At 36.2% G+C, this 23,233-nt stretch overlaps 1 protein-coding gene across 3 annotated transcripts; it reads left to right on the top strand.

Moving 5' to 3' along the window:
- The first annotated feature begins 594 nt into the window (after positions 1-594).
- Positions 595-12,217, top strand: LOC306759112 (FAS-associated factor 1-like). Of its 3 annotated transcripts, XM_079244619.1 has the most exons (7): positions 595-877; positions 2,872-2,940; positions 5,483-5,529; positions 8,121-8,386; positions 9,447-9,536; positions 9,990-10,081; positions 12,167-12,217. In XM_079244619.1, the coding sequence occupies exons 1-5, from the start codon at positions 818-820 to the stop codon at positions 9,533-9,535; spliced, it is 531 nt and encodes a 176-aa protein (XP_079100745.1). In that variant the 5' UTR covers positions 595-817; the 3' UTR covers position 9,536; positions 9,990-10,081; positions 12,167-12,217. The 3 variants fall into 3 exon arrangements, with proteins under 3 accessions (XP_079100745.1, XP_079100746.1, XP_079100747.1); XM_079244620.1 differs by lacking the exon at positions 12,167-12,217 and having other exon boundaries at positions 8,121-8,399; positions 9,990-10,068; XM_079244621.1 differs by lacking the exons at positions 595-877; positions 2,872-2,940 and adding an exon at positions 3,373-3,490.
- The last annotated feature ends 11,016 nt before the right edge of the window (positions 12,218-23,233 follow it).

The following is a 23,233-nucleotide window of genomic DNA, read 5'->3' on the forward strand; positions in this document are numbered from 1 at the left end:
GTTACTTTGAAGGTAAAACATTGGATACAATGGATTCCCGTTAGAGAAAAAATATTTGTACTGCAATACACCATGAAAGAAAGTGCCAGTTGTTTGTTAGCTTCTTTGCCTGGTGACTTATGAAAAACAGTGTAGTAATCTGGCTAACTGGTATTAATAAGATGGTGCTTGAGGATTTGGTGTCAGGGGACTACTTGCTTTACTTCACAGACAATATTTTTATAGGCCAACTTTCAGGATAAATCTGGTAGTAAGAGGAAAAGGATATGGTCTGAAATCAATAAAGCCCATTTCTCCAAAGGAAATCACACTACATTTAACATTTAACATTAATACATTTAACATTCATAGATGTTCAGTGAGAGGCTTCTTCAGGTCCGATGTAAGACTGAAAGATACAAAAGATCATTCCTGCCAGCAACCATCCGCCTCCGAAACAGGACCTCCTCAAGTTAATTACATACTACAATATTGAATTTCCCTTTGGGGATTAATAAAGTATTTTTCATTTAATTTAAATTTCATTTCATTCTCGCTTTGATGTTTTACAGCATCTGAAGCCACTTTACGACAGCCGTAAAGCAATGGGCTAGCTGAGAATAATGATAGGAGATAACAGAACACTTTAGCGTTACTTTACTGAACTTTGTTTTTCTCAAGCCGTCAATCCTCGTTCGATTTATTATATTAAATCTGCCAGCATTTCACCCGCAGCTGCCACTAAGGAAAACAGTTTTATTTCGACCCGTGTCTTTTTTGTGCGGTGAAAAAGCGAGAAGAGCCAGAGAAGAGGACTCGCTTTTAGCCAGTCATTGCCATGGCCTCCGATAGCGGCGATAGCAACATGGATAGAGAAATGATTTTGGCCGATTTTCAGGTATGTCTTCCTTGAATGTTTGCTGTGTTTAGTTTAATTAATAGTAATCTGCCTGCCGGTGTTGAGACGACTCGGGCTGCTGTCAACAACAAAACACACCACGTCGTAAACAGCAAACGGAGATCAGCTCTCTGTAGTTAGCACACTGAGCTAATCCACTGACAGTTCGCTAACTGACCCGCAACACAGTTTAACCCAGAGTCTGTTGTTTGTTGTCTTACATATGTACACAACGACCACGTAAAGATGTCTATCTAAACAGTTGAATAGTGCGTGTTTTTTGTCGATTGGTTTGGTTAATGAACAAACTGCTCAACCGAATAGAGAGCTCATGGCGATTGTCAACTTGTTTACAGTTTTCCTGTGTTTAAAATATTCGCCGGACTTCTACATCTTTTACGACAGCAAAGCAATATTAATATAACAGCACCCTCGGTCTTTTAATTTTTCAACCATACATAAGCTTTGGACCGTAAGAATAATTCCCCATAAATGGATAGTAAGTTAACCCGTCGGAAGGTATTGTAATTTATTTATTTTTAAATCTGACTAAAGCAACATATAACGTAAACAATGATTTACCTTCAGTTACTCAGCTTCTCTTCCTATCCTTAGCTCGTTTGTGGCCTTTTGTTTGACATATAAATCAGCAAGTTTATTATAATAAAATTTATCTAAAGCTCTGACCAATAGTATACTCTACAAGGGTATACAAAGATATATTTTCTCTGTTTATATTGATCTATATAGGGAAAACAGGAATGACTATAGCAGGAGTGATTTTAAAGAATTAATAACTCTAGGAAGGTCTTGGTAGTTTTCTATGGCTTGCAGCTGCATAGTAATAATTTAAATAAATTAAATCTTAAAAAAGGTGTTTAACAGCAAGCCATTATTTTAAGATTATATTACTATACAGCAATTTTAAACGTAGTCATATAAACAAGTAAACACTAATTGTTTTGTTAAAATGATTTTAGAAGAGGAAAATCTTGAATGATGATGAAATTCATTACCATTTCAGACTGAAGCTAACAACCCATGTGCTGTCATAGTGTCCTTAAAAAGCATTCAGATGCTGGTGTACTTGATGTATCCATTTATTTAAAAAAAAAAAAATTCAGTCATGTGCTGAAGCAAAACTTGGCAGGGCATTGAAGACTATGGAGCTTTTTTTTTTTTTTTTTTATTAACATCATGCTTTCTGAAGCTCATATACTCTATTGTATTTACATACAACTGATTTAGACTATGTCTTTATTTTTGGTTACAGCTTTTTCTGTTTGTGCTATATATGGACCTCATTGCTACTTTGTAGTGTACATGTTGAGTGACATGTTTGACATATGTGCCTAACCTGAGCTTACTGGTCCTGAACTGTGACTGGAGTACAGCCAAGAAATTAAAATGATATATATATATATATATATATAAACAAAAAAAGATAAAGTAAAGACATGTAATATATCATTTTATTGACAATGCTCCTGAGTTATAGTGCAGTGAAGTGGATTAGCAAATGATGATTAAAATATTGATGCTACACTTGTATGCATTTCATTCAAAGTAGAATCCTGTAGATTCAACGTTTTATGATCATTCAACCATAACTGGCTTTTTAACTTTTGTATTAGGGACAAAACATTTTCATTTCTCTTCAGAGACTTAGTTTGTTGTTTTACCGGCTGTTATATTTTACTCTGATTCTGATGTTTTGGATGTGATTTTATTATGCATGCTACAAGTGTTTTAAAGTAAATTGCAGCAGCTGAAAACTACCGTATACTACTTTTAGCATCCACAATGAGTTTTCATGAACTGGAGAAATGGCATAATTCCCTCTCTAAAGGTAGAGTACAGGGATTTAGTCTGACTTAGGCAGTTTTAGTGATGAATTGCAATTTTTTTTTCTAGAACAGTGTGGAGCTAAATGTTCCACGTAGCTTGTGAAATGTTTTTCTTTCTAATATTAAATTGTGTCTCTTCTTTCACAGGCTTGCACTGGAATTGACAACATTGCAGAGGCTATCACTTTGTTAGAGCTTAATAACTGGGACTTAGTGGTAAGTTCATTATCTACAGACTTTCAGCTTTACTCTTAAAAATACGAAATACCAGTTTGAGTGAGCAGTTAGCACCCAGTTACAAACATCATGTTTTTGTGAGGCCCAAATCCTGTCTTTACTGGAGCCAGAAAGGTCAACATGAGAAAATATGTATCCTGAGAGGTGTGATTGAGTGAACAATACATTCAGAAACACTGAGATAGAATATGGTCTGTCACATTTGCATGAATTCGTGATGAGCCCTTAGAGCAAAGTGCATATTGAAAGGGGTCAGTCTATAATTAGATTCATGCTGGCAGGAACTCAAAGCAGGGAGCAGTAGGACAGACATACAGGACTGGACTTCCTGCAGCTATAAACTTGATGACTTGCAGTTTCTTTGCAGTCAGCTTTAGTTAATAAAAAATAATAATAAAAAAAAAATTGTAGTCTTAATTTCAGACAAAATAGCCTGATGTGTAAAAAGCACAGGCTATAGTGAAAAGTCCTGAGAACTTCAGAAGCCATGCAGTTAGTGTAAACTATGTCTGCACCACCTATCTTTACAGTAAGTACTTTCCATAGAGGTCATATTGTTGCTGTAGACATTCACTGTTATACTCGCAATGCCAAAAATGATGACTTTCAGATTGTTCAGATTTCACTATTCTAACCCTCATTAGCCATGTCCTCAAGCCTATTTTAAGTAACCCTCTGTGGTGTAATGTTTTGTGAAATGTGCTAAAGAATTCGTTTGTAAACTGACACCAGACTTATTTTGTTTTTATGTGTCACTTTAAAGTAGTATTTTCTGAAGTGATGCCCTTGGCTTTTCTCTTTTAATTTTTACTGCCAAGTTTCCAGCTCTGCAGTAAATGCATGCCAGACTTTGGGTAGTTTAAATTTATTTTTAAACAGTAGCACTTTGAAAGATTACATTGATGCAAACTGTCCTAAACCTCAGGTACTACCTGTAGCCTGTACCTGTATCTTTATAGACATAAAAACATATTGTTTCTTTACAAGTTAGATGCCATCTTCACACCTCACATTTACTTGACAAATAAGAGAATGTAAATGCTGCTGAAGGCCTTAACAATAGCCCTGCTTCATTCAAGTGTCCGAGTAAACTAAGGAAATCGAGTCAGTACAACATGACCTGACAATGAACCAACAATCACCAGTTATGTTGTTTAAATATGTGCTTTGCAAAGTGTGAGTTTGTCTCTCATTGAGGAGGACCTATACCCTACTTTCTTTATTTTCCAATTGACCAGTTATACATTTAATATGGTCAATTATGAAAAGAGGCAAAAGACAGACACTGTGAAGAGACACTGGTTAATAAAAGTAAAACACAAGGAAATTTGTACCTCTAAATAAATGGACAAATTACACTACACTGTCATTAATATAAGGGAAGACTTAAACCCAAAAGAGCACCTAGTTACCTAGTTCTGCTAAGTAAAACTAAAGTTAGACTTTTCCAGAAATTAAACTAAGTACATAGACTCAAAGATGATTCTGAGATTACTTGACTTTACCACAGAAATCACTTTATATTGCTTTTGATTTGAAAAGTACCAAATCAGTTTAGATGATGCATTTTATATCAGTCAAAAATAATTTACAGCCTTGGGAAAAATGTGGTGGCTGTTTGTCATCAATGTGACTACATATTTAGTGTTACTTCAAGTGCATAGGATGTAAAGACATCTTGAAGTTAAACTTTTCTCCTCTGCAGGTTTGTTGAAAAATCGAAGCTGACTAAATGATTTTTTAAGGTCTGTTCAGAATCACTGTTTGGTTTGTGCCAACTAGGCTACAGAAGTAACAATATGTTGACTTCATTTGCAGTTAGTAAATCTTTAATTTTTACAAATTGACTTGGTTTTAAATATTTAATTGTATTTCCCCCTCAAAAGACTCATTTTGATGTATTACTCAAAACACAGCATAAAGTGGTGTTATTTTCTTTAAAGTACAAATTTTTGAACTACAATTTTGTTCACTTTTAATTTAATACCTTTTTTTTCCTTTTGTCCATTAATGTTTTCTCTGTTCAACACCAAAAGAATTGTAAATGTGTTTGTAGCAGAACATACCAACTCACATTAGTTTGTTTGTTGCACAGTGTAGAATAGTGTGTTCAGGAGAAGTCTGATCAATTGTCCATTGAAACAAAAGCTCTCTGCAAAGCTGACTGTGGTTATATTTGCCCTCCCAGTTCTCTTTGTTCTGATTGGAGTCTTTAAGTCAGCAATATCACACACTCTTGTGTATTTTGCTAGCGCAGCATAATGATAAATAAATTCTATTAAGTATAACAAAACAAATTGAATATCAAGTTTTATAACTGTCAGGTTCCTTAAAGCTTTCTGCTGTACAATCATTTGTCATGTTTACTTTGAATCTGTTAATGGTTTAAGATAAGACAGGTTTTACCTGATCTTTACAGAGAGTCACATATTTTAGTAGCAGAGATGTGGCAATTGATGCCACACATAAACAACAATGACATTATTTTGTACTCTGGAGCTGACTTTTGCTTTCATTACAGGCAGCCATCAATGGTGTGATACCACAGGAGAATGGGATCTTACAAAGGTAATGACCACTGTGCCACATATTTACTTTATTATCAAAGAAAATCAAAATATCATGTATATCTCTTTTATGCACTGCTGTCTTTTTACCACACTAGGAAGACCACATTAAAAAATGTTAATGAAAATGCTGTGGAGATATAAAATAGCTGGCTGTGGGGAGGTCATGTTCATCACTGAGCGCTATGTGACAGAAGTACATTTATGTCTATCAGCTGTCAAAATATTAAATAAATATCAAAGCAAGGGTTGACCGTCTTTGTTTGATACGTAAACTTCTAGTTTACATATATGTTCTACAGAGCAGAAAGAAAATCTTATTCTGTATAACCTGCTTCTTTGATGAAATATCATCTGAATGGATTCTAAGCATTTCCACACATCAGTTTGAACTTTGATACAGATTCAGCAAATCAGTGTCAAAATAGAGGCTACTGACCTGGAAGGCATTTCTCCTGCTGTGATCTCTGTTCAGCTTATAATAGAGAAATTATATGAAAGCTTGCAACGGGAGGGAAATTTTCTGTCAAGAACTGAATTATACAGTTCTGAATTAATATATCTGAATAGAAGGAATGTTTCTTTCAGGCTTTGTGCTCATCACTTTGCTCCAACGGTTAGTTGACACACACTGCACTAATGAAAATCCTCCAAACCCTGCAGATTTTCTGTTAAACCATTTGCGTATCATGTAAAGTGGCCTGAGAATATTGCTGGTGTCTCTAGAGGGCACAGTTGCTTTCAATAGAATCTGGCCGTATGACCAGCAGCCAACACATTTATTAAGTAGTTGGCATTGATAGGAGTAAGTTGGCGTTTCCCAGTAAACAGACTGATGTCTTGACCTGAGCTGGAGCCAGTTTGAAGGTACATAAATATTCCTGCCTAAAACACATTTCTCTTCTCCCTTGTGTCCTTTTCATTCATTTTCTTGTTAGTAAGAGTTGAAAATTAGTCCTTTTCAGTATTTGAAACAAAACTCGCAGGTTTCCTGTCTAGTTTAGACATTTCTCTCAAAGTCTATTAGCTTTTTGGGGAGTAAAATATCCAGCTGTTGCATATCATTTACATATAATCTCCACTTTATGATCCCGCCACAGTACATTTTTGAGAAAAAAAAAGGTCTGCTTCAATTTAAGTTTCTGACATCTTAAACACTTACCTGTAACTCAAGTTCAAGGTAGGGTTTCACATGTTGCAGCTGCTATATAAATTCTTTGTTGCATGAACAAGGCGATCATCCTAGGTCATTGCAGAGCAGTTTTTGTAATGAACATGTTCTTAATCACTAGAAAAATGTTGCACTGTTTTTGATTTTCTAAACAATTAGATTTTGAAAATTACTCTATTACCATAGTTTTCCTCCTGAAAAAATGGCAAGCAGGCCAAGGATTTTACAGAAAGACATCGGGCACAAAAGTCTCTTGAAAACAAATGATTGAGCTGAAAAGAAGCTGAGTCAAAGTATGCTTGAGTTTGTAGAGGACTTGTTAAAGGTTTTTAAATCACCATATCTGTTGGTTAAGTCTCTTCTCTGTATAGGCTTCTGCTGTATTGTTTGTAAATTAAGGCTCATAGGGCGATCAGAAAGACTTCTTTTTCACACCAAACACACATAGCAAATATGCTATAAAAAAAACTCTGACTAATATATTTCTTATACATTTATTGGTTCTGTATATTCATAGGACCAGAACCAATGTGAAATTTATCCTGAAGCATCCTAATTCCAACTGTTTTCACCCATCCACACAAGTTTGTCTGAACTTTCACTTGCATGACTATGTAGAAGCTCATCTGAAGATGCAGATAATTTGAGAAAGTGGGGAACTAAATTGAGGGCTATATTTCCAATTACAAGCATTCATTTTTTCTGTTGACGATTAAGGATCCATGCCATCACATAGCTCAACTTTTTTAAGGTGTTTAGTGCGTGAACTGGCATTTAAACTTGCATTTAAATATTTGGAAGGGATCTTGCATCTTCCTTGCACAGCATTAGCGTTTGGTTTGTTTGGAATTATGTGAATGAGACTTAGGCATTCATTTTGATTGTATGGTTGGTATTTTATTTGTGTTAATTTTACATTATAATGTGCCCCTACACAGTTGAATTACTTATTGTTCCTGCAGCCTGCTTGTGGAAAATTTGTGGTGGTATATAAATTCTTCTGGACAGTGAATCGCCAACTGTATAGCCTAAAAAGGAAAAAAAAAAAAAAAAAAAAAAAGACGGCTTTGTTTAAAAGCCAGGACTCCCACTCTGTAAGACGGTTGCAGCCTACACTTCAGGGCACAAGGAGCATTCTTTGTTGGGGTCTAAATGGAAGCATAAGTTAGTGTGTTGTGTGAAACCCAAGTCATATGACGAGAAAGCAACAGAGAAAGAATAACTTAAGAAAACATGCAGATTTTCTTGGGGAGAGAATAGGATGAAAAGCCCTTTGCCAATTCTGTTTATTTTTTTTAAAGCATCTCTTGTGTTTTGTAGTTTTCTTTACTTTATATTCTTAATAATCTTTGACAACACATGCTATTTTGAGCTCCTCTATCAATTCTCTGTAATCAGTCTTTTGCAACATCTTTTTGTAGTGAGTTTTCCAGTGAAGCAAGTCAAGCAACAATGTATGGACCCCCTAGCCACTCGGAAGCAACTAGTGCAGCAGCTGGAGGTGCAGTTCCTCCTCCCTCTTCATCATCTTCATCCTCTTCTCCACAATCATCCTCGGCTTCATTGGTCTGCCCCATCAACCCCTCCTCTCGGCACATTGTAGAACGTCAGCCACGGATGCTCAACTTCCGGGTGGAGTACCGGCAGTGCTCCGTGGACCTGGTGCTCGAGGAGGGCAGCACAGTTGGTGAGTACACAGTGTGAGTACACACTCACTCACATACTTAAATAACTTGTTGACCTTTTCATACAGAACAAAAACATTGTCTGTCACCCTGATTGTCTTTAAGGCACACTATAAAAAATAGTAGATGATTAACGATTACATATTTATTAATTGTCTCATTGGTTTAATTGTGTTGGTATAGATTATTGGTATAGATTTGCAGCTACATCTCAAAAGCAAATCTGCGTTTTTTTTTTAGGTTTTTATGGTGACTCTTTTTTTTTTATTTTTGGCTTAAAATGAAATTTGCAACTAATGCATATCTAAAACATTAATGTAGGAAAAACAGTTAATTAAGTATTGGAAAAGTTTGGTAACATTAAGGCATCCTAGAGTAAGGGGCAGGAATATGGAAAATTATGTCATGGGAAATTATGGCATTTATGGTGACCTCATTAAGATGTTTTAATAAAGAAGAACACAGCAATTGGAGAATAATTATGAAATATACTGTAACAAAAAAGTCACACACACATTCTTTTGAACCACCTTTAACTTTTGGACTTTGACAAATATCTGCATCGCCACTATTGATATCTGCCACCAGAGTTTGATGTTTTACTCCAATTTATGGTATTGATGATTTTTCTCCAGTCATTTGCCATCCATCTTGCACTATATATGTAATGTTAGCTTTCTCCAGACAGTATAAAACTGTCTTATGTTGACTCTTATTATCTCTTACTGGTTTGTTGATGTCCACTTGCGAGTGTGTGATGCAGTGTGTCAAGTAAAATTAGGCTCCAACATCATGTAGCATCTCAGAAGAAAACATTGTGAAGTGCCATTCTCAGACTGAGGATACTGCTGGGAAACAACAGCTCCAGAAATGCACATAACAAATGTCACTGTCATGAAATAAGTCAGGAATCCCACGTTTTACAATAAAAAAGTTACACAGTACGTCTATTAAAAAATTTGGGCTATAAACAAGTTGCACCAATTTTTGGCCTGACAGTGTAATTGCTGTTACCTTACATAATTGCAATGTTTGACTGATTTTCTTTATTTCAACTCATAGGAGAAATCAAACAAATCCTTGAGACAGAGCTTGGTGTTCCAGTGTCTAAAATGCAGCTGAAGGGATGGAAGAGCGGAGATGTCGGATAGTGTAAGTACTTTTTTTTTTTTTTTTTAAACCGAAAACAACACAATTAAGCAATAAAAAATAACAAATGAATTTCATCTGTTCTTCCTGTTCATAATTTTTCGATGATCCATTTCGCTTTGTCTTTCTTCCAATTTTATGTTCATGTTTCAACTAACGCTGTTAGCCAATGTGTATTTTAGAATAAACCATAATATGGCTAACATTACTTCTATAAAAAGTTCTCCTCCTTATGCATTTCATAGGGATGTTTAATTTGTTTAGAAACTATATTTTCTGATCTGGCTATGTAGCTTTGAGTTGATGCTTCCTAAAATATTCAAAGATGTGTTGCTTGTTTTCGATGTGATCAAATATTCCTTCCATTATAAGCTTATTTCCTCCGTAACTATATTTCATTTTCAGTAAACAGAACAAATTGTAAATATGTGCATTTGTGCCTGTGCTTGTAATCAGACTGTGCTGAGAAGTTTACACCTGCCCAAGAACAACAGCCTGTACGTCCTGACCCCAGAGATCGCCCCGACTGCCAGCACCAGCAAAAACAGGTACCCGCTCTACTGTACTCTTTTCTTCTTCTTTTCTTCAGGTGCATTTTTAATTTTAATGTGGATTTTCAGCTTGACACACATATACAATGAAGTACTTCAGTGGTAATGTGAGTGCAGTACTTATTAACCAACACTAGGTGGCGGTCTTTGCTCACTTGTATAATGGAAGCGTCCAGAATTCAAACACAGAACTCCTTTTGATTGATTTACTGAGATGCGTTTGACCTGTTGGTTATTCAGTCTTTTTACATCTATTGTGACATTTTCAAAAGAGAGTCTGCTGCTTCAATCTTTGTTAAGTCAATAACAATTTCCTCCCCATATTGTATTTTTAACATAACATTGTTGCCTGCTTGATGTGGCGTTACAACTTGCTCCATAAGAGTCACATACAGTACCACTCAAAAGTTTGGACACATCTACCTATTTCACTTGAATGTGTAGATGTGTCCAAACTTTTCACTGGTACTGTATATCTACACATAGCTCTTGTTGATATCACGTTCCAAATCACAAAAGTCTGCCGCTGTAGTAATGTTTATGGAAATTTTAGGAAAACATACTTGCTTATTTCAGCTTTTGCTTATATGAATGTATTCCCTCTGAAAGGTCAGTGGACTAATTGATAAGATTCTCCAGTATTTCTGTCATGCTTAGCAGGCGGGCATGTGTGTGTACTGGGATCAATATCAAGTTAAAATCATCAAAGAAATAATATCGCCTCCATAGACTTCTAACAGTGGGGTGATTAAGATATGTTTTGTTTGGATTGACATAGGCAGTTTGCATACTAAATTTTTGGTTTTTGAGGTTGTTTTGGTTTGTCATTATTTACGGTATATTGTGACAGGGCTTGAGTTTTTCTCTGTCTCTTGAGTTTTTTAAATTTTTGAGTAAAATGAGGACAATAAAGCTTCAAAGGTGCACTGCATAACTTACCAACCTTAAAATTTAGCAATTTTGGGTCATTTGACCGCACAATGAAAGCTGATGCGAGCATTACTGAAGTTACACTTTACAAATTTATCACATGCTATTAAACGGATAATAAACACACCAACCGCTTTGATGATTCAGCAAGGAAATGCACTGAAATAGAGGGAGAATGAAAAAGAAATTATACAGGAGTCAACATAAGTGTTTTTTACTAGCGGACGAAAGCTCACAGTATAGGTAGGATGCAAGATAGGTTCTGAAGTAGCTGTCGATAGGCGGCGCATCACTGAGAAAATGGCATAAAATTTTGTAGCGTCTTAAAGGTGCCACTTTCATGATTTAGGAAAACAAAGAGATTCTTCTGTATGCGGACACCTGCATCATTAATTCTATGAAATAACTAAATCAGAGACAGTAATGTTTCACAGTGGAATAATTTGCTCCAAAAATGAGTATTTTCTTACTTTATCTTTTAATTGTTGCACTAAAAATCTTGTTACTGTCTGTATATAGTTGGTCTGAAAACTTGAATTAAATGAACTGCAATTTAATTATTTGACAATCCCCTTATGGAGGTGCTGTAAGGGTGTTTTAAAATTCTATTTCAGAAAATGTCAAACTTCATGAAATGATAAATCTCTTAAGTGTTGCATACAGTTTCCTTAGTTAACAGTGGATTAAAATATTAATTGAACTTTAGCTCTAAACCAGACAAACATCCACATGTCACAGTACACAACAAATTGCCAATAAGTCATTTGGCAGTTTGCCGCTTTGCCTGCTAGTTAGGCTAAGTGGTAGTTATATTGTGTTGGCAGCTAATGGCTGAGGTGGAGCAAGGACTTACTAAAATGTTGAGCATGAAATGATACTAGGATGGCAAATATACTGTGAAACCTGCAAAGACATGTTGGTAGAAAAGCATTTTGGAGGTATAACTGAATGCAATGAAACCCCATAAAGAACTTAAATTAGCCAGTCTGTCCTCATATCTCTTCAGTTAACTGTTAAGGTAGCATTAAAGTCCTACTCTAATGCTAGAACAATGTATTTTATAATGGCTGACCACTTTGTTGAACATCTTCTTTAGCTTTTCCTGCACATCTATGCTGTCTATTTCCAGTCTAACTGTGTTGACCTCTACAGGTGTGTCATCTGTATGATGGACTTTGTTTACGGAGATCCCATCCGGTTCCTGCCCTGCATGCACATCTACCACATGGACTGTATAGATGACTGGCTGATGAGATCTTTCACCTGCCCCTCCTGCATGGAGCCTGTGGATGCTGCACTGCTTTCTTCCTATGAGACCAACTGACACAAGCACTCATGGACCACAATGGATGCACACACATGTACACACCCACACAGAATACTTGCAAAACTTTCACCTTGATAACTTGTCCCCTGGAGTAGGACAATGCACAACAAAGCAGTGATGAAAAAGATTAAATCTGTGTGTGTGCGCTAACATATATGCTTGAATGTGTGTGTGTGTGAGTGTGTGAGTGTGTGTGTGTGTGTGTGTGTGTGTGTGTGTGTGAGTGAGAGAGAGAGAGAGAAGCTGACCTGCTGGACAGGACTGCATCTGGAAAAAGTGATTATGTTAAGAATGAGTAGAAGGAAGCTGGAGCAAGCGAAAAAGAGAAGCTGAAAGTTGTGACAAGAAGTCAAGGGTTATGGGGACATTTTGCAATCTGCTTTTAACTGTTACACACACACACACACACACACACACACGTGTGTACAGTTCCTTGAAGTATCTTGAGTCAGAAAGAAGAGGAGAATCATTGCATCTCCATCACGTTTTTTTTTTTTTGTTTGTTTTTTGTTGTTGGACTGCTGATGATTCATAACCCAATGCAATGTAGAAAAAGTTTTCTTTCAGGAAATGTTCCTGTTGTAGAGTCATATGTACTGCAAAAAACACATACGGATATGCTTGTAGACCAGACCCCGGATGGACATCACCAGAGGCTAGTCATTTTTTTGCTGAATGAGCACAGGCCTCCTCAACTTCAGTGCACAGGCCTTGATTTGTCTCTGTGAAAAAATAAGATTGTTTGATGGAGTAATTAGTTTATTGTCCTGTGGCTTTGTGAAATCTGTTCCGTTTATTTTGCCAGTCAATATTAAGGGCTCTGTTGAACTAGTGTTTACCAACAACGCAGACATAACTAAAGGAATTATGTGTGTGCGCTTTATTCACTAAGATGATGGCTAGCCAGTTCCTGATCAGATTTTGCATCCCTGTGTCCTTTTCTGTTGGCGAGAGTTCTGATCATTGGCCAAAGCACATGGCGACCAATCAAATAAATGTAGTAGATATTTGCACTTCTCAGCCAGACTTACAAGAGGATCATGTTAATTTAGTTATTACATCATTATTAATAGCTTCACTTGAAAATTGCAAGGATTTGTATTGGAAGTAGGAATGGGGACCTGACAGGTGACAGTAATAAAAAATCTAAATTAATTTGAAATTTTATGCACTTGTGAATTTCTAATGGTTTTTTAAATAAATATTGGAATAATTTATTGTTTGCAAAGAAATTGTCAGCTGAAAAACAAGTAATGTCAGATAAATTTCTGACTGTGTTGTCACTTTAAATATGTTGCATTTTGTCTCATTTTGTTTTCCATCAAGCGACTGTTTCCTTGCTGCATTTTATAGTCTGTTTCTAAGGCCAGGTCACCAAATTTACTACAAAAGCACAAAGACATTTGATTGTTCCGTTGTATTTTCATTAACTGCAAATCCCCGCAGGAAATAATTTGAGCTCCATGGGCATGACACAGATGAGTCAAAAGACATGCTTTTAATGACCTGTGTATCTGTGCGTACCTGCAAGCATGGGTGTTTTAAGGGTTTTACGGCAACCGTGTGTTTTTGAAGGGTTCCTGTTTGAACATAGGCCTCAGTCAGCACCTTAAATTTTGCACAGTACTTCAATGGACTTACAGTATCTCTATTTTATTCAATTCTCCATAATCAAAGTGGAGCTTCATGGCCTTAGGTTACACATGAGGGAGGGTTTAGAGGCAGCTGCTAAAACACAAAAGTTCAGTTAAGGTTAAGAAAAAGAGAAGCAGAGCACCACAAATGCTTCTGCAGAGATGTGGCTCATTATGCATGTCAGGAAGAATACTGAGGGCCTGTCAATATTGTTCTACTTTATTACCACCAGACTAATAAATGAATTGTCATTGTATCATGGTGTTTGGATTGTATCTGTATTTCATCACCAACAAACTCTTCCACTCTTCTGTTACAAGAACGATCTGTTGTACAATCTGTGACAGTTTAGCAATTGACTGTTTTTGCAACATAGGCAAAGTTTTAGTCTCAGTATAAACTTTTATTAAGCCTGAACAAGGCTGCTTGTGAACGAGGTTTTGTGGATACAAATTTAAATATGTTTGTGTGCTATCTGCTGTCTTTGTTGAAACAGAGTCAATGCACAAAGTTGGGAACATTTTAAGAGGGCAGAGAGTAAAATGAGAAAATGAGAACACTCATTTCCCCGGAAATTACACAAACCTCCCTTTTATTTTTAACAATGATAGAGCTGCAGGAAATACTCAGTCACAGGAGTGAGTGCTTTGTGGCTCTTTCTCAGCGTGAGGAGGAAAACTTATTTATTTAAAAAGACCAAACTCACAGGAATGGTAAGTGAGAGCTGTTGCTTTCATCTAAGAGACTGAACGACAATGTTTTTTCATATTCGAATGGAGTATGTGTGCTGTATGTTGGTTTATGGATGCTTGTATATCATTTCCCTGTTTATAAACATAAGTATGCATATGCTCTGTACTAAAGACGAATAATAAATAGATGTTGCAACAGAAATCAAGTGTCGTGGTGTGATTTTGTTTCTTGTGGGGACAGTAAAAATGAGAAACTGTTTAGTAGTTTTTCAGTTTCAAGTTTGGCAACGCACACAAGAATGTGTGACCTTACTTCCTATGTTTACAACTGAAAGGTTTCTTGATCAAGCAAGTTCCTAGACCAGTTATCACTCAACTTTTTACATGGTATTATGTCATATATCTAAGATTTATATTACTTTCAACACTTACAAAATGCCACTTGTAAAATAAACAGTAGTTTTTTAAAAATTATTTTGAATATGTAGAGGCTCCCTTGAATAGAATAACGCAGGTCATAAAATTGGCATTTAAAAAAGAATGCTCAAACACATCTCTTGTCTTATTTTTTTGCATTTGTTGCCCTTTTTGTTTCTTCACTTCTATTTAAGTACTAATAAATAAGACAAACATAAGCTATGGATTTTTTTCAGCATAAGTAGCATTTATCAGTTTTATTAACATGTGAATGTGCTAAAGTATGACAAAAATGATGAAATTGTATTGAGATTTGTTGCTTTTATTTGATCATTTAATACATAGAAAAGGTAAGACAATTCAATTTCAGTAAATGCATAATTTCAATGAACAAGCAGTAGAAGAAACAGCATTAATATGATTCTCATATTTATTCTCTGCTTTTTTTCAACTGGGATTCTGTGAAATAACCTCGACCTTTCAATCTTCATGGTATGGTGTTGTGATTTATCTCAAAATACCATAGACTGTCTATGCAAAATACACAGGTACACTGAGAAAATTATTGGAAATTAGTTACATATTACAATGAGACAAATGTTATGATTTTCAAAGTGCAATTTTTTAAAAAAATCACCAACTAAACCCTCTGATTCATAAATTATTAAAAATAATGACACATCCTTTCAAATGCAGTTTTTACTTCTGTTGTACTTCTATAATATTATTTAGTTTATTATATTCTGAAGACATATCTAAATTAATATTCATTTATTCATTTTCCGAACCGCTTATTCCAATTCAGGGTCGCGGGGAAGCTGGAGCCTATCCACACCCTGGACAGCTCGCCAGTCCATCGCAGGGCCACACACAGAGAGATGAACAACCACACTCATGCTCACACTCACTCCTAGGGGCAATTTAGAGTGACCAATTATTCTATCATGCATGTGTTTGGATGGTGGGAGGAAGCTGGAGTACCCAGAGAGAACCCACGCATACATGGGGAGAACATGCAAACTCCACACAGAAAGGCCACTGACCAAACCAGCCAAGGATTGAACCAGCGACCTTCTTGCTGTGAGGCCACAGTGCGAACCACTGTGCCATCGTGCAGCCCTCTAAATTAATATATTGTCATATTTATGTATTAGAAATATTCTATAAAAATTAACTAGTAGCATTTTCATGTACTGTTTTTCACTGAGGTAAAGATGGCAATTACATGTACATGTATATGTAAAATTTTTTACAATCTTGTTTATTTCTTCAGTGAGTGGCAGTGTATTGGGTGACTTTCCTAATGTCTACTGGGGTGGCAAGATTGCAAATATACCATCCTCAATTATGAATATATTACAAAAAAGCCTTGAGTGCACTGTAGTGGACATGATGCATCAAAGGGTTAAACACTGACAGATACATTTTAATGAGTTCATGGTAAGGATTATTTGCATCACTATTAATAATATCAGCATTTTTAGAAAAATTAATATACTATTACTAACTATTCACCATATTTTAATGCGATACAGTCCTGTATCTGTATAAATATCTACTTTAATGTATCATGACTTTAAGTTTTGTAAAAGGAGAAGCACAAAAGGATTTGAAGGTTCCAGATGAACTATGAACTCCAAGTCTGCATCTTCATCCTTTTTTCTAGTCTGTAAATAAGAAGGAAAAATAAATTAATGCATTATGGATTTAATTAGTAGCAGCTACCACAAAATTATGTTGCAATAAGGCATGCTATAGCCTACTTCATATAAACATAGGGCCTCCTGGCACTACATCTGTGAATGGACATCATAATACTTCATTATTGACCTATAATGAAAAATAGTGTGATAATAACGTAATAAATTTTATTACAAGGTAGCGCCCCACTAAAACTGCAAGTAGCCTATGGTTAACCAAGAGTAAACTGAAACTGAAATCGTCAGATGAAGAGTCATACAACTCAGCCTCGATCAGAGATCAGGCTTTGCAGGCAATCCACACTCCACGGAGCTGGGTGGCTGCTGGCAAATGACTCCCAGAGTGAAGACCATTCAGGTTGGACCCCTTGTTTTTAGAAAATAAGCCTATCCTGGTCATTTGCAGCACCCACAGACCCACAGACACAACAGAAACGAGAGAAAAGAAACATGTCAACGTGTGAAACGTTTATGTCGCGTCTTTGTCAGTTAAGTTTCATTCTTAAATTACCTGTCAGGCTGAAATGGGTAAAACCACTATGACTGAAAACTGGAAGAAAACACTTGGTGATGTTCAAAGGGTTTACTACTCGCATTTTAAAGTGCAGGCCGCGACAGGTGTGCTAAGGAACGGATCCCCGACAGAAACATGAGCTGGATTTCACCATGTAAACTTAAACTATACAGCGAGCTTGTTGCTCAGGTCATTGTTTGATGGTTGTTGTAGCGACATTCTACTTAGTTTTCTTAGCTCTTGGCGTGATATATTTACTAGATTTTAAGTTTCGCGGGACAATATTCATTTTAAAAACTTGAACACCAAAACCATAGTCTTGTAACATAAAGCTTTCCCACCACTACATCGTGGTCTACTATGTTAGGCAACATTTAAAAGCCATGTTATTCATTATATTGTCGAGAAAGTTCTAGGAAGTGGCCTGCATCTCAATGAATGGACAGTCTGCCATTTGCTCCCTACTTAAAGCTTTTATTTTGCATGCAAGGTAAACAATAAAATCGAAACTTTTTTCTAATCCCCGAACCTGAAATAAATGTGTAGTTTCACATTTTTAGTTGGCATATATTTTGATAGGTTCATTTGTTATTAAAGTAACTTGCATGTGATTCCTTCCTTTTGTTTTCACACAACATAAAAAGGGCAATGTGCTGTTATGTGTTGTTTGAAAAAGTTCAATCCAGGATCTATTCACATCAGTTTGTATGTGGAAAACATTTTGGTTGCATTTCATTTATTATTCACAGCAACAAGGTTGCTGGTTCAATCCTCGGGCGAAGTTTGGAGAACTCTAAATTCCCACTATAGTGAATGTGAGCTGTGAGTGGTTGTTTGGACTGTGATGGACCGGCCTTTCGCCTGGGATAGACTCCAGCTTCCCCGAAACCCTTAATCGGATAGGGTAATGAATATATATATATATATATATATATATATATATATATATATATATATATATATATATATAGGAAGTGCATACTGGCATACTGCACCTCGGTAAACACGGATTAATCTTCAACAGATATTACCATGTTGACAAATCATGTGACATGTAAATAAATTAAATGCAAACAAATTGTTTTTCCAAATAAAAAGTGAAGTGAATAGATATTGGATTGTACTCTTTTTTTTTTTATAACAACACATTGCTCTTTTTATGTTGTGTGAAAAGAAAAGGAAGGAATCACATGCAAGTCACTTTAATAACAAAATAACCTATCAAAATACTGTATATGCCGACTAAAAATGTGAAACTACACATTTATTAAGGTTAGGGGATTAGAAAAAAGTTCCGATTTTATTGTTTACCCTGCATGCAAAATAAAAACTTTGTAAATGGAAGACTGAGATTGAGATGCAGGCCACTTCCTGGAACTTTATAGACTACGCATAATGAATAAAATGGCCTTTAAATCTTAGCCACGATGTGGTGCTTGGAAAGCTTTATGTTACAAGACTATGGTTTTAGTCTTTAAAGTGGGTGTTGTCAAGTTTTTAAAATGAATATTGCCCCGCGAAACTTAAAACAATCTAATTAATATATCGGGCTAAGAAAAACTTAACAGAACCTAGCAGGCAGAACAACAACCATCAAACAATGGCCTGAACAACAAGCACGCTGTATAGTTTAAGTTTACATGGTGAAATCCAGCACAAGGAAGAAACTAGCGCTCGCCGCAACGAGTGCGCGCTCCCGCGTCAGGAGAAACCATTTTGTCGGGGATAAGTGTCTTAGCACGACACCGGTCCTATTTGGAGTGTATTAAAACAGGCTTATTGGCCTTCTGATTTTAAATTCACTTTAAAGGCAAGTCAACCCGAACAGGACACACTAACCGAGAAAGTCATTGTGTAGAGATTCACGACGTGTGTGGTTTCTAAATGATTAATAGTTTTCTAGAAACATTTAGCCTACGTTTGTAATGATAAAAACACCAAACAGACTGACTGTCGGTTACATAAACATAACTAGATATTAGGCTACACTCAGATGTAGTTGACAAAAATATGAAGCAGGATCAACTATCACAGATTTTCACTTTAGCTTTTTGGTTGATCTGGATAAACGAGTCACAGGCAGCTGCTTCTGCTTTTAGCCAAAGCAAATTTGGAAGAAAAAGCTGCTGCAGTTTTGTCTTGTCTTCAGGGACTTCAGGGCCTGTAGACATGTCTTCTGGATTTTGAAAGATACAAAGGACCGATTATGGACTACAGACCACATAGTGAATAGATAAATTATAAAGCCATCTGGTTAGCCCATCAGTAACATTTCCACACATTAGTTTATAGTGTTGTTTTTTTTTTTTTTTTAATATATATAATTATAGTAAACAAGTCTGAGCAGACAGAAGACAGAGAATAGCCAACAAATATTTGTCATGTAGCCTGTAGCTTACTGCATTGGCTATAGAAGCCGGTGTAGTGTGTGCGTGTGTGTGTTGCTTGATATTTAACTGCATGTTCGTGGACTTCGTTCCTTGTGAACACATTAATATGTTTTGGAAGCTGTTTTGTTAATTTTTTTGTGTCTGCAAATAGGTCTACGCGAAATTTTATTTGACTGTAGGTTAATAAAGTTGTATTGTGCGCGTACACGTAGCCTATGTTGTGGTGGGCAGTCTAGTTAGTTTTACCTGGTAAAGCCTCGCGGGAACATTAGGCTATTTGCATAACAGGTCTATTAATAAATTCCCAAGGAATATTAAGTTTTTTAAAAAGGCTGTTCAATTTTTTCACATTCATGATAAACGATCCTGCGCAGCACTCACTGCAGCTCAGAAACTCCTGGATGCATGTTGCAGTCTTCATTCTCTTAAAGTCCAACGCCAGCTGCAAGGCGGTATGTCCCTCGCCATTGCTCGCGTGTGGGTTGTCAGTGTGTGGCATCAGCAGTCTGACCACTTCCAAGTGCCCTTCCCTAGCGGCCAGGTGCAGCGGAAGATTGCCACCATCATCCACGAGGTTCACGTTCGCCTTGTGGTTGATCAGCACGCGCACGGACTCCACAAAGCCCTCGCGCGCAGCGTCATGAAGCACTGTGAGATTCAAGACCCGGTCAGGCAGATTGGGGTCTGCCCCGGCGTTGAGAAGAACCTCAATGAGAGGGCTGTCTCCAAGCTTAACCACCTGCACAAAACAAATAAATAAAACTCATGGGAATTGACATTAGTCGAATAACTGTTTTGATGTGATTCTGGCAACTCTGTTCCTGAAGGGCCGAAGTCCTACAGGTTCAATTTTTCCTGCACCAACACATGTAGTTAAAATTTGATAGCTCTCTAGCTTGTTTCAAAGCTCTGCTAAAACATGTTGACCCATTAATCTGGTTCGTGTGTGCTGCAGAAGAAATCATCCAGAACCTGCAGAACTCCGGCCTCCGAAGACCGACTTCGTCTTTCTCTGTTGTAGGCAACAAAAATCAATTATAAAAGCAATTCCATGTGGTATTTTACATTGTGAAATATAATAAAGAAGAATGGTTATCTGTAGAACCAAGTGTAAAAACTTATGCAATCGGTAACACAGTTAGCGCACATGATAAAATGAAATACAAGCGCCTTGTTGCATGAATTTGTTAACGCAGTAACACATAACAGTGAATGTCCTTTTTAAAGCTTACACTTACAGCAACAGGTCAAATAAATTATAGCTGGGTTAGGAGCAGCTTCTTGGCGATGATTTATGCTCATGTGGCTCTATGTTCTCCATTGAGGTGACAAAGACATAACCTTTGGTTTCAGCTTTTTTTTTTTTTTTTTTTTAAAGCACTGCGCACTTTGTGCTGTAGCCAAACAGACTCAACCATTGACTCATTACTGTAACAAATTTGTCACAAAGTTGTGACCTGCGAACCAAATCATAATTTAAATATTTCTTCTCTAGTCTTCTCTTATGAATGAGTTTGTGTGCGTGTGTGTGTGTGTGTGTGTGTGTGTAAACATGGAAACGTATGTTTAAATTGTAGCTCAGTCACGTTCATTATTAAAATTGGTTCTGATAGCTCGAGTATCACTCTGACAAACCGTGGGGAAGATTTGAGTCATTAAAAGTAATTTCAGAACTGTTCTGAATGTGATAGTCTTAACTGTGGGACTTAAATATTCTGCCATAAAACTCCCTCAGGTCCGTGGACATGGCACGCCCTGCATGTCCCCACGAGACTTTTTTAAACTTTCCATAAGACCCGCGTGTGCGTGTGTTTGGTTTTGTTCACCATCATCACACTATTAAATTAGCACCTGCTAAAGTAAACATTTTATATTGAAATGATCAATATTTCAAACATGCATCACAAAGAGAGATTTTTTGCGCATATAAGAGACACAGCCTATACAGGCTATAGATATATAATGTGGGGAAAAATATAATTTTCCCACAAATTTTATATCAGTGCCTAATTTTATTGACAGTTTGTGCCACATAGTCTTAATATACTGTATAATTAACAAAGTAAAAAGGTGAACAGGCTTAGATTGCACATTATACATTCAAGCTGCAGCATGCTGGTGTCTAAATGTGACTTCCTCATTCCCCCCACGTTGTCCCTTTTACTTGATCTAAAAAAAAAGGATTATAGTGTAAATTAGGCTTATAGTTTGTGTTGTGTGTTTGTCCTTTATTCATGCTTATTCTTTGATGCATCTCTCTAACACTATGCTTAAAATAAAAATGATTTAGGAGACCAAGAAAAACGCATTAATCTTTATAATTACTGATTATCAACATGAAAAATTAACAACATAACCATCTAATTTAGGCATTTTAAAGCAAATCAACGTTTTTCTGCCTTATGTAAATTACTATTTGAAATGTGGAGAGCAAAGTAAGATCTGCCAGTAACAAATTCATTCATTATTATAAAGAAATTATAATTTCAAAACGACCAAAATATTTATCAATACTCATAATCTAAGCCTGTTTATATTTGTAGATTAAAAAGAAGGCCATGGTTTTATATCTGTGTGTCTATAGCCTCTTCCTGCTTCTTAAAAGCAGGAAGTCATGGGTAGCATTAAAGTAAAAAACAAAACAATGCAAAAAAGCCAGAATAAAGAATATATTCAATGTTACTTTTACTCAAATGTGAAAGGTTTCATACAGACCTGCAGAGGAGTTCTTCCAAACTCATTCACTCCATTTATATCAGCTCTCTGGTTCAACAAAGACAACACCTTTTCTTTGTCTCCATTAGCTGAGGCAGAACATAGCTCATCCAAAAGGGATCTCTCAGACATTCTTGTATAAAAATTCAAATACAGATAGTCCAGTCTTGCAAGAGGATTTGAAAAGACGTGAAGTATAATTCAGGATGGTTATATTTATATAACTCGGCACGTCCCTCCCTGCTTGCATCATGTAGAATATTGCCTCCAGTTTCGCAGGACTGAAAAAAGAAAGAAAAAAAAGGGAAAAGGGAAAACAAAAAAACTCAGATTTTTTTAATGCACCAAACTAATAAAGACGAACTAGAAATTAAGTTTGAACTAAATGTATTAAATAGGATTAGCCAAAACTTACTTTCTTTCTTTTTCTCTTTCTTGCTTGCTTTCACAGACCATTCCTTTCAATATTGCTTCCATTTAATTTCATTTGACAACAGAATTTATCAAAAATTCACCGTCCAAAAATGCACAGACGTGGATTTCACGCAATATGGGACCCTATGACAAATATTAACTTTAATAGCTTCACTTTCAACTATAAGCTTAAACAACTGAAGGCCTTTTCTTATCATATTAAAACTTGTAATAAAGCTGTAGCTCCAGTACTGCAAGCTCAACTTCTAATAGTTCCACAGATAAATGATTTTATATAAATAGGCATATATGAATCTGTATTAGTTGTGGAGCAGAGCTTCGAAATAAGATATGTTATTTTCTGTCTGTTACTAACATAGCCTATTTACTTTGCGAGTGTGTGTGTGTGTGTGTG

The sequence above is a fragment of the Telmatherina bonti genome (assembly GCF_933228915.1).
Source record: "Telmatherina bonti genome assembly, chromosome: 8".
Taxonomy (NCBI): Eukaryota; Metazoa; Chordata; class Actinopteri; order Atheriniformes; family Telmatherinidae; genus Telmatherina; species Telmatherina bonti.

Excerpts from the sequence above, each read along its gene's own strand:
- LOC306759112 (XM_079244619.1), top strand. The coding sequence starts at position 818 with ATGGCCTCCGATAGCGGCGATAGCAACATGGATAGAGAAATGATTTTG. Across the intron at positions 878-2,871 it reads TGATTTTGGCCGATTTTCAG|GCTTGCACTGGAATTGACAA; the intron begins GTATGTCTTCCT and ends CTTCTTTCACAG. Across the intron at positions 2,941-5,482 it reads TTAATAACTGGGACTTAGTG|GCAGCCATCAATGGTGTGAT; the intron begins GTAAGTTCATTA and ends CTTTCATTACAG.